The sequence below is a fragment of the Balaenoptera musculus genome, chromosome 2, assembly GCF_009873245.2.
Source record: "Balaenoptera musculus isolate JJ_BM4_2016_0621 chromosome 2, mBalMus1.pri.v3, whole genome shotgun sequence".
Classification (NCBI taxonomy): domain Eukaryota; kingdom Metazoa; phylum Chordata; class Mammalia; order Artiodactyla; family Balaenopteridae; genus Balaenoptera; species Balaenoptera musculus.
Genome location: NC_045786.1, coordinates 38,016,152 through 38,035,488, shown reverse-complemented (window position 1 = coordinate 38,035,488; position 19,337 = coordinate 38,016,152). Strand labels below are relative to the sequence as shown.

Genomic DNA, 19,337 nt, shown 5'->3' with positions numbered 1-19,337 from the left:
GTGGGTGTACACAGGTCATAACCTTGAAAGTTGAGGTCTAATTAGAATCTAGTTTTTAAAAATAGGCCTCTAGCTGTGTTAATCAGACATTATCTCTGAAAAGTGCTTTGAAAATTTAAAAAATTTAAAAACCACACAAAATTTGGACAATCAATCAACTGCAACAATCAACTTATCAACTATATTTGAGTGCCCTGTACTGTTCAGATAACCAACAAACTATCACATATTGACACTATTCCAAGAGTTTAAAACCTACTGGAAACAATTAGTAATAAAAACTTTAAAGCAAGAGTAAGAAGACAAATAGCTTGGAGACCTACAATACTGGAGTTCAGAGAGGACTTCACCAAATGTAAAACTTGAGCTGGGTGCTGAAACCTTGAAAGCTTGTTAGGGAGAAGATGAGGGTATTTCAGGGTGGAGACAAGGCATAGGCAAAAGCAAAGAGGTGGGAATTGACAAGGTATGTATGAAAAACAGAGGAAGACGTGTCTGATTGGCCTGAGGGGTCTCTGTTCCAAAGCAGAGACAGCCTGAGGGACAAGAGGATCCACAATCCAGAAATCCTCTGAGGCCAGAAGGAAGAATGTAGACTGAAGGGAAAATGGGAGAAATGTTTTCTATGGAAGATTAGACTGAGTGAAAAAGGTTGGGAGAAAGACTGGATGTAGCTGCTGTAGTTACCTAGAGCTGATATATTAGTTACCCAGGAAGGAAAAGGAAAGGAAAGGGGAGAGGAAAAGAGAAGGAAAGGCAGAGGTGGGCCTGAAGCGGACCCTTAAAGAAGAACCAATACCATTTTGTGACCACTTGGAAACAGAAGGCAAAGTACACATCCCTGAGATTTCATGCCTTGAGGAAAGATGATATCGCTGACAGAATAAGGAAAGTGAAGAAGAGAAGACCACGGCTGAGTGGGTAAATGGGTGAGGGGTAGGCAGGAGAGGAGGTGAGGAAAGGAGGAGAAAATGAGTGGACTGGTGTACACTAAGTTGGAAGTGATGGCAGGTCATCCAGATGGAAAGGTGCTGTACACTCCCATAAACAGAAACCTTTAGCTTGGGTCAGAATGAGATGTAGATCTGTCGCCCATCTGTATCAAAGCAGACGAGTGCCCAAGGATGAATGTATAAAGAGAAAGCCAGCAGGGTGCCAGGGACAGACCTGTGTGGAATGTGCCCATTTCTCTCACTCTGTAGGTAGGAAAAGGAAGAGCAGTCTTAAAGCCCAAGGGGTCAGGCCCAGTCAGCAAGGAACCTTCCATTCCTTCCCTGAGGTTTCTAAACAACATTAACATGATTCTTCTAGAGTAAATTCAGATATATAGATTCTGAAAATCTAAAGGGATGCACTTGTATAGTGACTGGGTAAAAAAACAGGAAGTGCTCAACTCCAGGCTTTGACAGGATGACTTCCCTTCAGTGCTATCGGGAGTTCAACCGCAGGGGGATGGGCCTGGGCATCCCTCTGCCCTAACCTGCTAAAAATGTCTCATGGTACAGACCTGGCTAACTTCAGAAACAGATCGAGCAACTTGTTCTCTACAGAATGTGGACCTTAATTCTTGAGGTCATAAGCAGATAAGGCCATAAAGATTTATCAATGACCAAGATGTCAATGAGGCAAATTGTTTTCCCCAATCTAGATCGATGTGCTTTCAGACTCATAAATGTGTCCTGAGGTGTACTCTGGGCCATTAACACTGCTGTGCACACACTCCCTTGGCCCTCCCACTTGTACTCCGGAGTTAATCACAGTTCCTAGGCTAAGGTGAAGGGATAATGTGTAGACAATCTACAATTTACCTAGCTTCAAGCTCAGTCTTTGCCTCAGAGCAGCAGACAGCAATTTAAACTGTTTACTGTATAAAGCTTATATTGAGAGGACTGTACTCTTTCTTCAGTGCACTGGGCCTAAAAGACCCAGGGTGATAAATAGGCTATATATGCACATGGTACAACATTTTTGAAAAGTTAGTCCCCACACTTACCTAGCTCCCCTCTCCAGAGGCAGTGATGACTTATCCGCTCCTCTTTCCCCATCCCTACCTCATCTCCAATTATTTCCCCCCCCTTTCTCACTTCCATTCAGCTATACCGGCCCCAAGGTCTTTGGACTTGTTCCATTTACCTGGAATGTTCTTCTCCAGGGAAGAACCTATCTCTCTCTTCTCTTACTTTCTTCTGGTTTTTGCTCAAATGCCATCTTATCAGGGATGCCTTTCCTAAGCACCCTATATAAAATATCAAGCCATACCTACCCACCCCTCAGCCTGCTTTATTTTCTCTCCTGCACTTACTACCACCTAACATTTATTTTATTTTGTCTCCCTCTAGTAGATATAAGATTCATGAAGAAAGGAATTTTTGATTAACTATTTCCCTAGTAGTAGATGGACAAATGAATTCAACAATGAATAACCAGTATGTGCCAAGTATTGTGCTAATATCTGGAAATACAGTAGTGAGCGAGACAGTCTGATCCTTACCTTAACAGTATCTGGAGGTGGCGGGGATAAACAAACAAAAGAATGAAATAAATACTTACTATATTCTAAGCACTTTCCATATATTTAATGCTCACATCCACCATATAAGCTAGGTGCTATCATGATTTCCTGTCCACATATAAGTTCCTAAGGCACAGGCCATATGGTTCTTAAGCGGCAGAGCCAGGAATCAAGCCCAGACATGCAGGCTCTGGAGTGTGTGCTCTTAAACAGGCAAATAAGCAAAAACAACACACTGTGTTAAATGTCACGGCAAAAGTAATTGAAGGTGCTTGGGGGAAACAAGATATCTATTTCAGTCTCTGGGCAGCGAAGGGAATGCCAAGAAAAGTTTTCCTAAAACCTTTCCAGAACTGTCAGTCTGGAAATACAGGGGGATAGAGATTCAGTTTTGGACATAACTGAGTTTGAAGTGAAGTGAGTTCGGATGGTACTTTAGGAATCACCAGCAGAAAGATAACTGAAGTCATGGGATTGTGTGAGATTTCCTAAGAAGAGAGTGTCTAAAAGAAAAGAGAAGAGGGATCATTTAAGAGGTAAGAAACTCAAAATGCCAGATGAAATGGCCAGAAAGGTAGATAAAACCTGAAACTAGAAACAAAGAATGCTTTAAGAATGAGGAAGTATCAAAACTGCTTGGTGAGAAGGGCACTGGGGAGTGTACATTGGACTCAGAAACACATAGGACAAGGCTCTCCACAGTCTGATCATCATCTACTGCTTCAAACTTCTCTCGGCCTAATCCCATACACACACCCTGCTCTGACTCAGTGCTCTTCATCTAGGATAGCACTGCTCCCACCCCAGAGGGCATTTGGAAATGTATCAGGCAGAGGCCCTACTGGCATTTAGTAGAGGGGGTCAGGGATATCCACAGTTCAATGAACAACTGCACTGCCCAAAATGCCACTAATGCCTCAGCTGGCAGACCCTTTGTCTAGCGGGAGTTTATGCAAAGTTCCCAATCTCCAGTGGCCTTCACCCCTAATGTTCCCACTCCTCCCCACCCCCTGCCATACCTTTAGCCTTTGTTCCTACTGTTTGGTCTCCTGGAATTCTGGTTTTGGAATCAGAAATCAACAAATTCTGTAAATTTTTACAAATCATATTTATTATAATATTTGTGCCTTTAAATTCTCAAATTCTGTAGTATAGTGGAAAGAACATGGTTTTTTTTTGGTTTGTTTGTTTGTTTAAGTTTTAGGCACTTTAAGCCTCAGCTTGCTGATCTGTTACACAGGGATGTTACTATCTACAGTATTAAAGATTATTGGGCTTAAAGTACCTAGCACAATGCCCGGCACTTGGCAGCTGCCCAATCAACATTAATTTCCCTTTCTATGATTACCCTCCCCTTGAATGATTACAGTCCACCCATGGTTATCTGTTGGGGGCTGATTCCAGGACCCTGCCACCAAATACCAAAACCCGTGAATGCTCAAGTCCCTTATATAAAACGGCACAGTATTTGCATATAACCTACGTACATCTTCCCACATACTTTCAATCATCTCTAGATTATTTATAATATTTAATACAATGTAAATGCTATATAAATAGTTGGCAGCATGGCAAATTCAAGTTTTGCTTTTTAGAACTTTCTGGAATGTTTTTATCCCCCAAATATTTTCAGTCTGAGGGTTGCTGAATCTGCGGATGTGGAACCTTCAGATCCGGAGGGCTAACTGTATTCTACTCAGGAATTCATACAGACCTCATTGCTCGTCTCACTTGGCAGTGATCTTCTACCTCAAGTTGCTAATGGTTTTCTCCAGCTACCTGACTTGGGGCCATCACACCTGTGGTGCTGGTCCAGCCTTGCCACACCCAGCACGGGCCACTGCACTCAGTCAGTAGGCTGCCCAACATGCTCTATATCTAGGACCTCAGGCTCTCAGGCAAAAGCTGTAGATGGGCTACCATCTATCCTGCCCCTCCTCCATTTCAGAGGCTAGCCCCAGAAACAGCTGTTTCTTTAAAGTTCCATTCTTCTTTCTCTACCTCTGATTAAATATCATTAAATAAAAGAGCTCATGATTAGGTACTATGTTACTCTGTATAAATAATGTATATACATTTTAGTTTTATGAAGTACAATATGCAGATATACTATATATATTTGACTAAATGCAGTGCTTGTGATCACTTTTATAAAAAGTAGTACAGGGGCTTCCCTGGTGGCGCAGTGGTTGAGAATCTGCCTGCTAATGCAGGGGACACGGGTTCGAGCCCTGGTCTGGGAAGATCCCACATGCCACGGAGTGGCTGGGCCCGTGAGCCACAACTACTGAGCCTGCGCATCTGGAGCCTGTGCCCCGCAACGGGAGGGGCCGCGATAGTGAAAGGCCCGCGCACCGCGATGAAGAGCGGTCCCCGCACCGCGATGAAGAGTGGCCCCCGCTTGCCGCAACTGGAGAAAGCCCTCGCACGAACCGAAGACCCAACACAGCCAAAATAAATAAATAAATAAATAAATAAATAAAGTAGCTATAAAACGCAGCTTTAAAAAAAAAAAAAAAAGTAGTACAAAATGAGAGCTCCCTCATATAACAACATGCCTCCTAAAAAATTACATTCAACTTAAGGCTCCTTCTCCAAAAATGTTGCTTTAGTCCAAGACCCAGGAATGTCTCTATGTGACCCATCTTTATAGTTGCACCATGAACCTCCTGAGGACAGAATATTTGTCTTTTCCATCTTTGTATCTCCATATCTAACACAGTGGCCTCCTCATTAATAAATGTTTGCTATTTGATAATCAGAGAAAAAAAGACAAAAACATTCTCAACAGACATCAGTACTTTACCAAGGTCAGAAAGCCACCAAGGTAAGGATAGATAACTGGAAGAAAGCCTCTGTAAGGAGAGAGGAACCTGCCTCTCAGATATGGAAGCAATTTATTCTATCAGGGAATTTTAATTTTGTAAGTCACGTTAAATTCATATGCGAAGTATATAAGACATAAATGCCAAGTATTTCATTAGAGAAACTGAAAAGCTGCTACATGAGATGCCTTTTCCTAAGATTCAATCATGTTTCCTTTTTACAAGAGTGTTCCTCTATTTTTCTGATACTAAAATTTCTAAGTTTCCACCTATTAATTGATACTGAAGCAAACGTCGGCTTTGTTTTGCCTCTAAGAAAATAAATGAAAAAAAAAAACTGTGGTAGTCATTAGGAATATTCAAAACTATTTCAGGTTCTCCCCCATCTTGGGCACATGGTAGGACTGCACTTTCCTAGGCCTTTAAGTGAGAGCATGTGACTTGCTTTTGGCCAATGAAATGTGAGTGCAATGGATGTGTCACTTTAAGAGCCAACACACTAAGCACCCCAGGTGGAAAAGTACACGTTGATGAAGATTTCCATCAGCCTGGACCCCCGAGTGACTATAGTGAGCAGAGACACACAACGGCCACACAGCCTGAGTGAGAAATTGACCTTTCTGCTACTGAAAGTTTGAAGTTATGTTATTCCCTAGTCTACCTAGATTGATACAAACACCAAGTCTGGCAAAGGGTTCTCAATTAGGGATCAAGAAATTCTGTTTTTTATCTCAGAGCAGGCCAATCCTCTTTTGCATCATAAATAATAATAGCAAGAACAGTAGAACTGAATCTCAATTCCAGCCTTTTAGGGCACCTACACATCAGCAATCAAAGTGATTACACAATTTGTTTTATCTGCAACACAACCAAGTAACATCATTGGTAATAAGCTTTGCTATACCTACAGTCTTGACAAACACTAGGTTTTATTGAAAAGGCCGGAGAACAAACAGCTCTAAAGGTCAAATTTTGCTGTTTTGTGTACAGTATCATCCTAATACTCTAAACCAGTAATAAGGAACGATTAAACAAACCAAAAAGGTTCTCTGTAATTTCAAGTGGCAATCAATGAGACTGTACACTGAGGCAGTGCAGAGTTCAAGCGCAAAGGAAAGTGAGAGTGTGTACTGTAGCAGATATTAAGTGCAGTTGGAGCAGTCTGAGCTTTTCTTTCCTTTTTTTTAAAACAAAGTATAGCAATGTTAGAAATTTAGGAAATCATTATTGCTAATCTCTGAGCTGTCCTGAGGGAATAAGATACTGGCCTCTGAAAAATATTCTGCCACAAAATTCTTCTCTCTCAAGCCTCAGCAGAGAACGGCTTGGGATGTGATGGGACGAAAGGCAGGCCTCGGCTCCCCTCCACTTTCTCGGGAACATTCAGAGAGAGAAACACAGGTAGCCAGAGACAGTTAGACATGCCAACTATCACCTTTCACAAGAACTAAAACTCAAACAGAACGTCTTGTTCTTTTAGGCCCAAACAGCTCCTCCTTCCTCACTAAAAACACACAAAACGTGTTTACTCTTCCTCCATTCTTTGAAACAGAAATCAGGGTATCTGCTTCAAACATCACTGGGGTGTGGAGGGCATTAATGAGCTTTCTTATCACAACCTCTCTTCCCAGAAGGGACATTTAACAAGCATCATCATTTATTTATGATCCTTTCATCTTAGGTCTCAACAGTTCATTTCAATTTTGAGCCCTCAGCATTCTCCCATTTCAGCAGCTTATACTTAGCAGAGATTTAAATTCCATACTACAAGGTTTCTTGGGCTCAGACCTGCCCCAAAGCATGTGTTCCAAATCTCCTGAGACAGCCCACTGCAAACTGAAATCTATAAAAAGGCTGGATGAATTCCCTTGACATAGGCACTAAACCATGACTCTGATGACCAAATCTTGAAAGCCCAACTGAGTTCCAAATCCAGCTTTGCTGTTGAGGCACTGGTAGTACAGAATGTTAGGCTACTCACATGACTTTCTTTGAACAAAACTCAATTCACCAAAATCAACACCAATACCCACCTCAGCCATGAAATTGAGCTGTGTTTGGGGGATTTCTGAAAGCAGAAGGGAACCAACTGCCCCAGGCAAGATAAGCTCTAAATGGCACAGTCTGGAGAGTTGAGGACTATGCCAGAGACTATGAAATCAAACTTTACTCCACCTGCAGCATTTTAAATCACGAAGAAGCTTATGAGGCTAGAGACATGAGAACTCTTTAGTGACACTCACCTGTAGACACCTCACTCAGTAAAAGGGGCCATGCTAGATCCAGTGAGGGAGACAAGGGCAAACACAAAGAAAAGAACAGTCTAGTCAAGTAGGGAAAACATACAAACTTACATAAACTAAGGTACATAAGGTCAGAAATAGCACTACATATTGTCCACAGAGATGATGACAGGCCAGGGTAACCAGGACAAGCTTTAGGGTGGTAGGATTTGAGCTAAGCTTATATGACAGGCTGGATTACAAAGAGATGTTGAAAGGCATTTCAGGCAGAGGCTCTGAAGCAGGAATTACAAAGTGATGAAGACTGGTCCACTCTGGCTAGAGCAGAAGGTATCTGGCTAGAAGTAATGGTAAGTAAGGACAAGACAGAATAGGGACAAACTGTGAATAGCCTTGAATGCCTGGCCAGGGGGGTCAAAGCTTGATAATGGGGGACCAAAACAGGTCTGTGATCAAGGGAGCTAGTCTAAAGGTGCTTTGGAAAATGAATCTAATTCCAGTGTGCAGGATCAACAAGAATGAAGAGAAAACAAGGTTAGAAAACCCGACAGACACAACTGAAATCAAGAGACACCATAACTAAAGACAGTGGCTCTCCCTGACTCATAATTGAAACTAGGATTATAAAATTTATATATATATAAAGGACATTACTGGGTCAAACGGGGAAAATTAAATATGAACTATATATTGGATAACAGTATATATTAATGTTAAATTTCCTGAATGTTAATTATGTTGTGGTTAATAATTAATTATGCTGTAAAAAAGTATATTAGAGAATTATGTACAACATATTATATAAGACAATGTCCTTGTTCTTAGGAGAGGTCTGCTGAAGTATTTAGGGTTGAAAAGTTATGATGTCTGCAACTAACTCTCAAATGGTTCAGGAAAAAAGTACGTATCTAGAAAGATATAAAAGCAAGTGTGACCAATGTCAATAAATAGTGAATCTAAGAACAAGATATAAGAAGGACTCTAAGAAAGAAAGCACAGGAAAGAAGCACAGGTTTTAGTGACTGACTGGCTGTTGGGGGCAAGGAAGAAGGAGGAAAGTTTTTGCTTGTACATGACACAGAATAGTGGTAGCACCACCGGAAAAGGGAAGCTAAGGGAAGAAACAGTTTTCAGGAGACACGTGCTGAATCTGGCTACGGATAAGAAGTGGCAAGAAGAAACAAGATACGAGAATGAAATGAGAAAGAAATGTCTTCGAGCAGTTGGGAAAAATAAGACTCAGGCCACACATCAGGACTAGAAATACCAATTTACAAACTACCTAAGTGGATAATAGTTTAAGTATGAGAAACAGATAAGATCTAAGATAGAAGTAGGAGACGGAAAAGAGTGAAATGAGAGATGACTGACATCATAATTTACTGGTAGAAGGTGGGAAGAGAATAAGAGAACCAGGAGGGTTCTATGTGACAGAAACAAAGGTAGGAAAAGGATTAAGGCAGTGCTTCATGGAATGATCAACGGCATCAAATACTGCAGAAACATTAAAGAAGGTGAAGATTGGCAAACAGAATTAGGAAATAATCAGTGAATTTGGGGTAGAAGTGAAAACCAGGCTATAGGCTCCAGAAAAGGAACAGACGAAGTAGATGCAAGACTGGGTATAAATCACTCACACATGAAGAGGTTTACCTTAAATGAAATGATGGAAATGAAACGACAGTTAAAAGGAGCACTAGAAGCATGGGGAGAGCTGTATTCTGTAAGAGATTGGGACAACCTGGGGAAATTTGTAGTTATAGGAGAAGGAGCAAATAAAGACACCTTGGAGACGAGTTGAAGAACCGAGATTATGCTGCATATTAGGGAGAGATAGGAAGAGGACTTAGTTCTAGAAATGGAATGGAATAAACCTTCCTTTAAGACAGGAAGAAAGGGTGAGTGAAGAGGTAAAGAGAGCAGCAGTAATAAAAAGAGGACACTGACAAAAATAATTTAGAAGCTGAGAAAGAAATCTCAAGATTAGAAAAAAACAAATTGCCAGGGCAGCAGGAATTCAGTCATTTCTGGTCCTTACACAGGCCTGCTACTCCAGCCACAACTGCTTAGGGGAATGGGGCAGCTATCCATGACAACCCAACGCAGAGTGTAACCGCCTGATGAGAATTCCTGACTTAAGGTGGAGACTAATTAAGAAGGACTGCGTTCAGAGTGACATTCCTCCTGTCTTATGACAGGTCCTTTGCCTATCTGAGTAAAAGACCATTTTCTACTATCAGTAGAAGATATGCCTGAATTACCAACTGCTCTACATGAGGGCAAAGGTAAGCTTGAAATCCCACTGAAAGTCACCTGTTGGAAGACACCTTTAGACATTCTACAGACGAGTACAGTGAGATTCGGTCCTTGCATCATCACTTTTCAAAAACCTTAGGAGATATGGACAGCAATTTCCTGATGTCATAGAGCAACTAAAAATAAAGTTTTATAAACTGTAAAAGGAATGTGCAGCAGCAGCAAAACACTTCATAGAACTCATCTGAAGATATGACATATGAGAAAGAACAATATTTTTATGGCCTTTTATTTCCTTTAAAAGCCACATGCAATAAAATAGTTGGGACTGTAATTACTTTACTGCTTTAGCAGGTATCCTCACAAATATTTAAAGAACAATATTAGAATGATAAGGCAAAAAACATGATTACCTCAGGAGATGGAGAAAAAGCTTTTGATACATTTTAACACCCTTTCATGACTAAAAACTCTTAGCCACTAGAAAGAGAAGAAACTTCCTTTAACTTGATAAAGAATATTTACCCAAAAGCTTGCTATACTTCAAATACTATATATACAGCAAATACTGACAAGATGAAGACTTCACTTTGAAATTATGAACAAAATGAGATGCCCACTATCACCACTTCTATTCAGCATTACACTGGAGTTCCTAGTCAGTAGAGTAAAGCAAGAAACAGACAGAAAGCTATAGGATTGAAAAGAAATGGGCAAGATGTTTACAGATAAAATATCAGAATTAGTAAGTGTTTAACACAATCTCTGAATTCAACATCAACTTGCAGAAATAAAGTGATGTATATATTATATAGCAGCAATAAACAAAAAATGAATATTTAAAACATCATTACATAAAAAAACAGGTATCTAGGAATAAATTTAATAAAAGATATGAAAAACCTCTATGGGAAAAATTGCAAAAGTTCACTGAGAAACCTCAAAGAAGACCTGAAGAAATGGCTATACCATAACATGGATAAAACCTGATATTGTAAAAGTGTAAATTCTCCTCAAATGTTTTATAGATTCAATGCAATTCCAATAAAAATCCCAACAGTTGTGTGTGTGTGTGTGTGTGTGCGTGCGCGTGTGTAACTTACAAATTGACCCTAAATTGCACACTAAAATGCAAAGGACCAAGCTCAACTTCCCATAAGACCCACAACTGCCTCCTCCAGCTGTATCATCCCATAGGCCCCCAAGTTTTCAGGTGTTAGGCATCTGGCATTCTGAGACAACTTCTAGAGACAGCTGGCACCCAAATACAGACTGCCTAGTATCAGGCAGTTTGTGTATCTCCTCACTGGTAAGTCTGCTCCTGCAGTTGTCTGATAAATAGAGAGGGCAAGGCCTCCCTGGTGGCGCAGTGGTTGGGAGTCTGCCTGCCAATGCAGAGGACACGGGTTCAAGCCCTGGTCTGGGAGGATCCCACATGCCACGGAGCAACTAAGCCCGTGCGCCACAACTACTGAAGCCCGCGTGCATGGAGCCCGTGCTCCTCAACGGGACAGGCCACCGTGATGAGAAGCCCCCACACCGTAACGAAGAGTAGCCCCTGCTTGCCTTAACTGGAGAAAGACCACGTGCAGCAATGAACACCCGATGCAGCCAAAAATTAAAAAAAAAATTTTAAATAAAAAAGAATATAGAGTTTCTTTAAAAAAAAAAAAAAAAGAAAGGGCATTGGGAGAAGGGGGCGGGAAGCCACTCTATCAGAGACAGGCCCTGACACACCTTGCCATGGGGACAATGGGAGGATGGGAGACCTGTGCCTCCTCTTCTCTTGCTTGGGAATTCCCAAGCAAAGCCTATCCCTTAATCCATGAGCTGAGACCGGCTTGGTAAGCAACAGGTGGCATCCCCAAAGGAATCTACTTTGAAACCAGGTGGTAACCCCAAGGTTAACACCTTGTATTTCACAATTTTAAAAAAAATTGTTTTAAAATAATAATAAGGCCTATAGAAAGCATTCTTCTGTTCCCTCCATAGTCTCAAGTTTCTTTAAGTCTTAACTTTTTTTCCCCACTAGTACAGAAGGAAACTAGAGCTATGGCTCTCCTTGACAGAAAGTACCAGATAGCAGCACCTTTAACAACTGACAAGCCTAAAACAACTCTAATTGCCTGCAAAGAGGAGGTTGAGAGGTCTCTGAAGTTTCTAAAGTCCTTTCATATGAAAAGGGAGAGTGACCACCTCAAAAGTATCAGTCAGTCCCGGAAGCCTTGTAAGGCTATCAGGGAGCCCCAAGTCAAGTATCTATAAAAGGAATGGGGTTCTGTGATTCTCTTGCACCAAGCTGCTCAGGGAGCCACACAGCCAACCCACATGTTGAGAGAGAAAACTGTACTCCATTCCAACACCCACTGCATTAGCCCAGAAAATGCTATCTGAGAACCCTGGGAGAGTTAACTGAGACTGAAGATCCTATTGGAAAATGAAAGTGCTCTAAATGGCAATGATGGATCTAAAAATAACCTACCTCGTCATGATGAAAACAGATTAATAAAGGATCGTGGCGTAGCAATGTGTCGTAGTCTCCTAAACATCATTATCTCCCTCTAAGGGCCATGGATCATAGTGACAATAATCAGTGGAAGAAAAACCAGGACCAAGCAAACCTAAGATGCACCAACCTCCACCAATGAACAGCACTGGGTACAGCATGTGCCCAGTTGGATAAAATAAATGTGGCAGCTCCTATCCCCTTGCTGGCTATCTCCCATATTTAATTTGGCACCTGAGGACATAAGCCATGTCACAGTTATGGTAGCAACACAAAACTGAGAACGTGTACTTTGGACCACTTCAGTTCTGCCTGGCAGGCTTCCCTACAGAGTATCACCTGACCTCAAACTATGTAACTGATGTCTTAGTCACTACATTACTCTTTAGGAAAATGGTACATTTTACTAGCTAAGTTCAAAACCATGTTGTGTTTATTTCAAAGCTTCACTGTCACTGGACTATGCCTGGGAAACTCATTTTAAAATCAATATAGGGGCTTCCCTGGTGGCGCAGTGGTTGAGAATCTGCCTGCCAATGCAGGGGACACGGGTTCGAGCCCTGGTCTGGGAAGATCCCACATGCCGCGGAGCAACTGGGCCCGTGAGCCATAACTACTGAACCTGCGCGTCTGGAGCCTGTGCTCTGCAACAAGAGAGGCCGCGATAGTGAGAGGCCCGCGCGCCGCAATGAAGAGTGGCCCCCACTCGCCGCAACTAGAGAAAGCCCTCACATAGAAACGAAGACCCAACACAGCTAAAAATAAATAAATAAATTAAAAAAAAAAAAAGAAAGAAAAAGAGTCTTAGCTACAAAGAAAACAGGGTTTGAATAATTAAAAAAAAAATCAATATAAAACTATTTATCTCACCATTGGCCTGGAAGCCATCATTGCCCTAAACCAAGAAGTCCGTCTGTGAAAACACGAACCATAATATAGGCAAAGTAATTATCCTGTGCGTGTTAAAACTGGTAACAAATCTCAGCAAAATACTCCCCAAACTATTAAACTTAAGTTATTAAGTTTAATAACTTAGGTTCTAGGACTATCCCTAGAGTAAAAAAACCAAAAGAACATGAAGGTGTACAGATGGCTAGAGATGTCCAAAGTTCTTAGTTTCCTAGTAACCCTGGTTTGGAAGAGAAGGTTACCTTATCCATATGGAAGATCAAATCCAATTCACAAACATTTTCGAAACACTTATCCAGAGTCTCCACAAAAACCTAGGAAACAAGGAGAAATAGATACACAAGTCACATCTTCATAAATGTCACATCTGAAAGTAAAGGGGGCAGTCAAGATACTATTTACCTTATGATAAATCTCAAACCCCCGCCCCCCCCAAAAAAAAAACCCCACCGCAAACCTCCCAGCACTAGTTGATCACCCTACTTATCCCAATTTGAAGGGGACAATTGAGGACAGGACAATCTTGTTTTCAGTATAGCAACACAACCAGCAGACACATGTGGCTTTCTTTCCCCCTTTATAACATGCCAGCTGATATAAAAGAATAATGTGGGGCTTCCCTGGTGGCGCAGCGGTTGAGAGTCTGCCTGCCAGTGCAGGGGACACAGGTTCAAGCCCTGGTCTGGGAGGATCCCACATGCCACGGAGCAGCTGGGCCTGTGAGCCACAACTGCTGAGCCTGCGCGTCTGGAGCTTGTGCTCCGCAACGGGGAGAGGCCGCGACAGTGAGAGGCCCGCGCACCGCGATGAAGAGTGGCCCCTGCTTGCCGCAGCTGGAGAAAGCCCTCGCACAGAAACGAAGATCCAACACAGCCAAAAAATATATATATAAATAAAAATTTAAAAAATTAAGAGCTTTGAGATATAATTAAAAAAAAAAAAAAGAATAATGAAGTAACAGCTACTTATAATACTATGTCCCTTCCCCAAGCCTCCACATATACATGTAAAAAAATTTTTTCATTATCATGGTGTTAACATAGCTCTGTCCTGCTAATTTCAATGAACATTATCTTCAAAACACTTTTCCATGAATCAACTTAATTAACATGCTTACGATTTTAATTTACTTTAAATATAACATTTAAACAGAAAAGTGTTTAAAGGGTAAACACTTTATAATTTATATATTATAAATAAACACTTTATAATTAAGCTATAAGGGTATAGCTTAATGAATTTTCAGAATGAGCATATCATGTAACCACCACCCAAATATTGAAATGGAGCACTACCAGTTCCCTAGAAGCCCCCTTCATGCCCCCTCAGACCGTATCCTCTCCAAAGGTAACCACCACCCTGACTCCTACCGTCACAGTTTAGTTTTGCCTGTCCTTGAATTTACATAGAAGGCGTCATACATCATGTATTCTTTTCGTTTGGCTTCTTTCACTCAACAATGTTTGTGAATTCTTCCATGTTGTTGCATGTCATAAAATCTTGTACATATTCACTGCTGTATAGTACTTCATTCTTAAATTTATTTATCCATTTCCTATAGACATTTGAGTTTTTTGTTTTTGACTGGGTACAAATTGATATAAATGGAAACTATACTTCCAACCACTCTGGAAAACTATTTGACATTATTTACTAATACTCTATGACCCAGCAATTCTACTCTTAGGTACATACTCAAAAGAAATGCATACAAATGTATGCCAAAAAACACATATAATTTCATAATAGCATTATTTATAACTCTATACATTTTTAACAATGACTTAATATCCACTGTAAGGATAACATACATAAATATGGGTTTTCAGTCACTGTGCTGGGCAGTGAGCCCTTACAATCCGCCAACTCCTCAAGTCCTTCAGTTTGAGGAAATTTCATCAAATAATTTTGTTGAGAATTTCCTCCCTTCCATGTTCCTCACCTTTCTTTTTTGAAGCTGTTTATATTGCGGTATTAGACCTCCCATTTTCTTATCTTTTCTGTCTCATTTTCCTCTCATGTTTTTAATTTTTAAGAGATCATTCTGCTCTGTGTTTCCTGTTTATGAGCCCATTTTTGTTTGTCTTTATTTATTTCTCTGTGGCTTACAGATAGGGGGCTGTTTGCTTTATTGTTAAAATGAGTTGAATTTCACTGTTTGTTTTAGTCTCCATTTTCCATGTCAGAGCCTTCCCCCAGATGTCTGATTATCCTTGTTTTTTATTCATAAGAATTAAAGGCTGATTGGAAGCTCTGTAATAATGGCTATTTGCTGGGAATCCTACCCTCCTCCACCGCCTTGGGCTTTTTAATTTCATTTCCCTTACATTGATCAGATTTCCCAGAGGAATTTTACAATCTCCTGCCTAAAGAGTAAAAGACTAGCTGCCAGGAATTGGGGAGCTAAGTGGCAGGAAAAGGGTTGGAAAGTTAGTATACAACATTCACAAGGCATATGTTCACTTAATCCCCCTGACTTGCACCATCAACTATGTCTAGAATTGGAGAAAGGACTTAGGGATCTAACTGGTTCTCAGCTTTCCTTGACCACTCCGCACCCACAGCACAGCGAGACTCTGTACAGCTAGCTTTGTGCCTTTTGAGGGTTCCATGGTGTGTAGCAGGTTGGCTGTCAGCTTTCTCTATTGCTGGCCTGGGGTGTGACTTCCTTGGACCAGCCAAGTCAATACTAGGCATTCACATTCTTCCCTTCTTTCAAAATATTCCTTGCTATTGCCTTCTCTCCTGTTCTCTCTGCCCTTGTGGGTATATATGTTCTTTTAAAATTCATGTTCTATAGTTTTAAAGGAAGAAAATGAACTTAGAAGTGTGGGAGCTCCCAAGAGGACTTTTTAAAACATGAAACTGACAAAGTCTAAAATTCTTACAGAAAATAAAATGTGAAAGAATACCAAGAACATTTGGACAATGATAATAAGGAATGACTGGTCTTACTAGGTATCAAAATTCATTGTAAAGCTTTGGTAATTAAAGGAGTGTAATACTAAGATAGAAATAAAACTATGGATCAGTGGGACAGAATATAAAATACTGAAACATATACATGTTTGTAAAAAAACAATTTTTTTTTCTGGATGGGATAAATCATTTTCATTACTATCAAAGGCATAAACATGTGTTGGAAATTTATTAAAAGGTCAAAGTTCATTAAAAAAAACCTACTGTAAATTAAGGTAATGTAGATTAAAATGATGTAGATTAAAATGCATCATCTGTCTCTTAAATAAAGTAATACTTCCCATAAAAAGCAAAGGTGGGCTTTTGCCTTAATGTTGAATAACGCTGGTTCTAGAATCCTGTGCAAGTCTGAACAAAAATGCATTCTCTGAAAATTGTTTTCCACTTATTGTGAATGTCAATAGATCAAGTTCAAAGACACGGCATGATTAAAAACTGCCATTGTCTTAAATTCTATAGGCTATGAATTTCAGATAAGTTTCAGTGAAAAGTCACAGTTGACAAACGCAGTGAAGCACAGGGACACAGCACAGACACTTTGGGTTTTGAAGTTTGAGAAAATTGAAGTAGAAAGTTGATTTTGTGCGGAATACTTTTACATGCTCTAGAAGACCCAGAATCATGATAGCTGTAGCAGTCTGTGAAAAAGTCACCGTAGCCTGCTGTCACCAAGTTGCCTCCATATCTGTAGCTCCCCTACCGGGTGCCAGCATTCATGTAGCCTCCAATGGTTGGCACCACCAAATCCTCTTCCTCTCCCTCTATTGCAGATGTCCCCTCCTTTGTCCTGCCCTGGTAGGTCTGGGGGTAGAGGCACTTCATTTTGCATGGAGCCTCCCATGCCAAGAAAATACAATTTTTGATAAAGGTGGTATTTTAAATTGATGGGAAAAGATGACCTAGACAATAAATAGTGTCGGGACAAATGGCTATCCTTTGGGGTAAAAAATATTGTATCTATCATACCTTAAAGATACTGAGCTACATGTAAAAAAAAAAAACTAACAAAGCAATGGCAGATACATTTTATGCCATCTGGGTCTCTCTTGGAAATGATTTAGTCATTCTGTGAGATGCTTCTGGTTAGCTGACACTGTTAAAAGCAGCAAGTGGAGACACTGCCTAGTGCCAGGACACGTGAGGAGAAGCAGCCCATATTTCTCAGCAGCACTGTGCCAAGGGGCTGTTTTCACTAAAGAGGGTTAATGAAATTAAGATTGGTGTATTAGTCTGCTTCGGCTGCCACAACAAAATACCACATGGTAGTAACTAAGTCTGTGTGGCTTAAACAACAGACATTTTCTCACAGTGTTGGAGGTTAGAAGTCCTAGATCAAGGTTTGTCAGGAGCAATTTCTCCTCCTGGCTTGCAGACAGCTGCCTTCTCCCTGTGTCCTTGAATGGCCTCTCCTTGGTTTGTGCATGTGGAAAGAAAGAGATCTCTGGTGTCTCTTCCTCTTCATAATTATAAGAACACCAGCTGCATGAGATCAGAACCCCACCCTTAGGCCTAGTTTAACTTACTTCCTTAAAGGCCCCGTCTCCAAATACAGTCACATTGGGGGTTAAAGGCTTCAACATACAAATTTTGGGGGGACACAATTTAGTCCGTAACAATTGGGTTCTCAGTAGGCTAGTGATCCAGAATAAGATGGAATAGCTCCAGAAAAGACATCCCCAGATAGAGATCAAAACGAACAGTCAGACGTATCTGTTTCTCCTAAAGCTTTCTCAAAACATCATTATTCAAGATCATAATCAAGGTCAAGAGAAAGGAAACAAAAGTCAGATAATGTAGGAAGAAACCACAGGAGCCAGAACATAATAAGCAAACAGCATGCTAATGCATGAAGGGACTGAAATGAAGGTGCTACAGACTCAGATGGCAAAATAATATGACATGAATCTAAAACTAAATTAAGAAACAAATCTGAGGAATAAAATGACAAAGAACATTCTCCTCACAAAGGAAAAGAGCAACTAAATTCATCTGAAAATGGTGAGAACAGACACAAATGCAAAGAATGAAAATCATCAAGAGGCAAAAGTCATTCAAGATCTAAGTATCATAAAAGGCATCACCTTAGTAGAAGCAAGGAATGGAAAAGGTCTTGATCCTACAAGGTTGGAAAGGGCAGACAAATTACAAGAAAAGGAAATGGTGGAAAAACAAAAACAAGAAGAAACAGCTGCAGCTACTGGAGATTCTGTTCTCAATGTTGCTGCCCTGTTGCCATCAAGAACACAAGTAACTCCTCAGGTAGCTACAGAGGCTCAAAGGGCAGCCCCACAAGCTAAACCTTTGGCAGAGATCAGAATAGCCACATTTAGCTATTATAACACGGCAGCTGTGACTCCAATGAAATTGGCTGAACAGAAATAAAAAGGAAAACACTGGATATAGTTCAGCTGATGAAGAAAGTTACAAGACTCTGAAGCAACGTTAAGTAGTATGTGGAAATCTAGATGCTCAGTATGAAAAGATCATAAACTCATACACAAAGAGGAGTAGGATTGGGTCTCACATCTTCAATGCAAGGAATGGATACAGGTTGAAAAAGATCACACATTTAAAGTATGGGAGGGACTTCCCTGGCGATCCAGTGGTTAAGACTCCGTGCTTCCACTGTAGGGGGCATGGGTTTGATCCCTGGTTGGGGAACTAAGATCCCGCATACTACAAGGCACGGCCAAAAAAAACAAAAAAAAAAAGTATGGGACTTACAGAGTTCTTGTTCTGAAGTCAGGTCTTTGCGCACCAAACAGCCAGCATTCTAATTTGCATGGATGTCATGCTGACTTTAGTATATTGAAAAATATGATTTTTACCACAAAAAAGAAATGATAATTTTGTGACATGATAAGAGATGTTAGTTTGATATGGTGGTAATCATTTTGCAATATATAAGTAGATCAAGTCAATACACTATACCTCTTAACTTTACACAATGTTATGTGTTATACATCAATTATACCTTGATAAACCTGGGGGAAAAAAGAAAAACATCATTTTTTATAACTATTAAATCAATGATACTGGTGTTAATATTGTAATCAGGTTAAATCTACTTCTATCAAACTTGATAGGAGGGGACTTCCCTGGTGGTG

General features: G+C 40.5%; 1 protein-coding gene across 1 annotated transcript in view; it reads right to left on the bottom strand.

Moving 5' to 3' along the window:
- AP3S2 (adaptor related protein complex 3 subunit sigma 2) overlaps positions 1–19,337 on the bottom strand; it is a 55,596-nt gene that overhangs the window by 19,028 nt on the left and 17,231 nt on the right. The window contains exon 4 of the mRNA XM_036842304.1: positions 13,494–13,565. Coding sequence (XP_036698199.1) covers positions 13,494–13,565 — 72 coding nt within the window. The remainder of the gene's footprint in view (positions 1–13,493; positions 13,566–19,337) is intronic.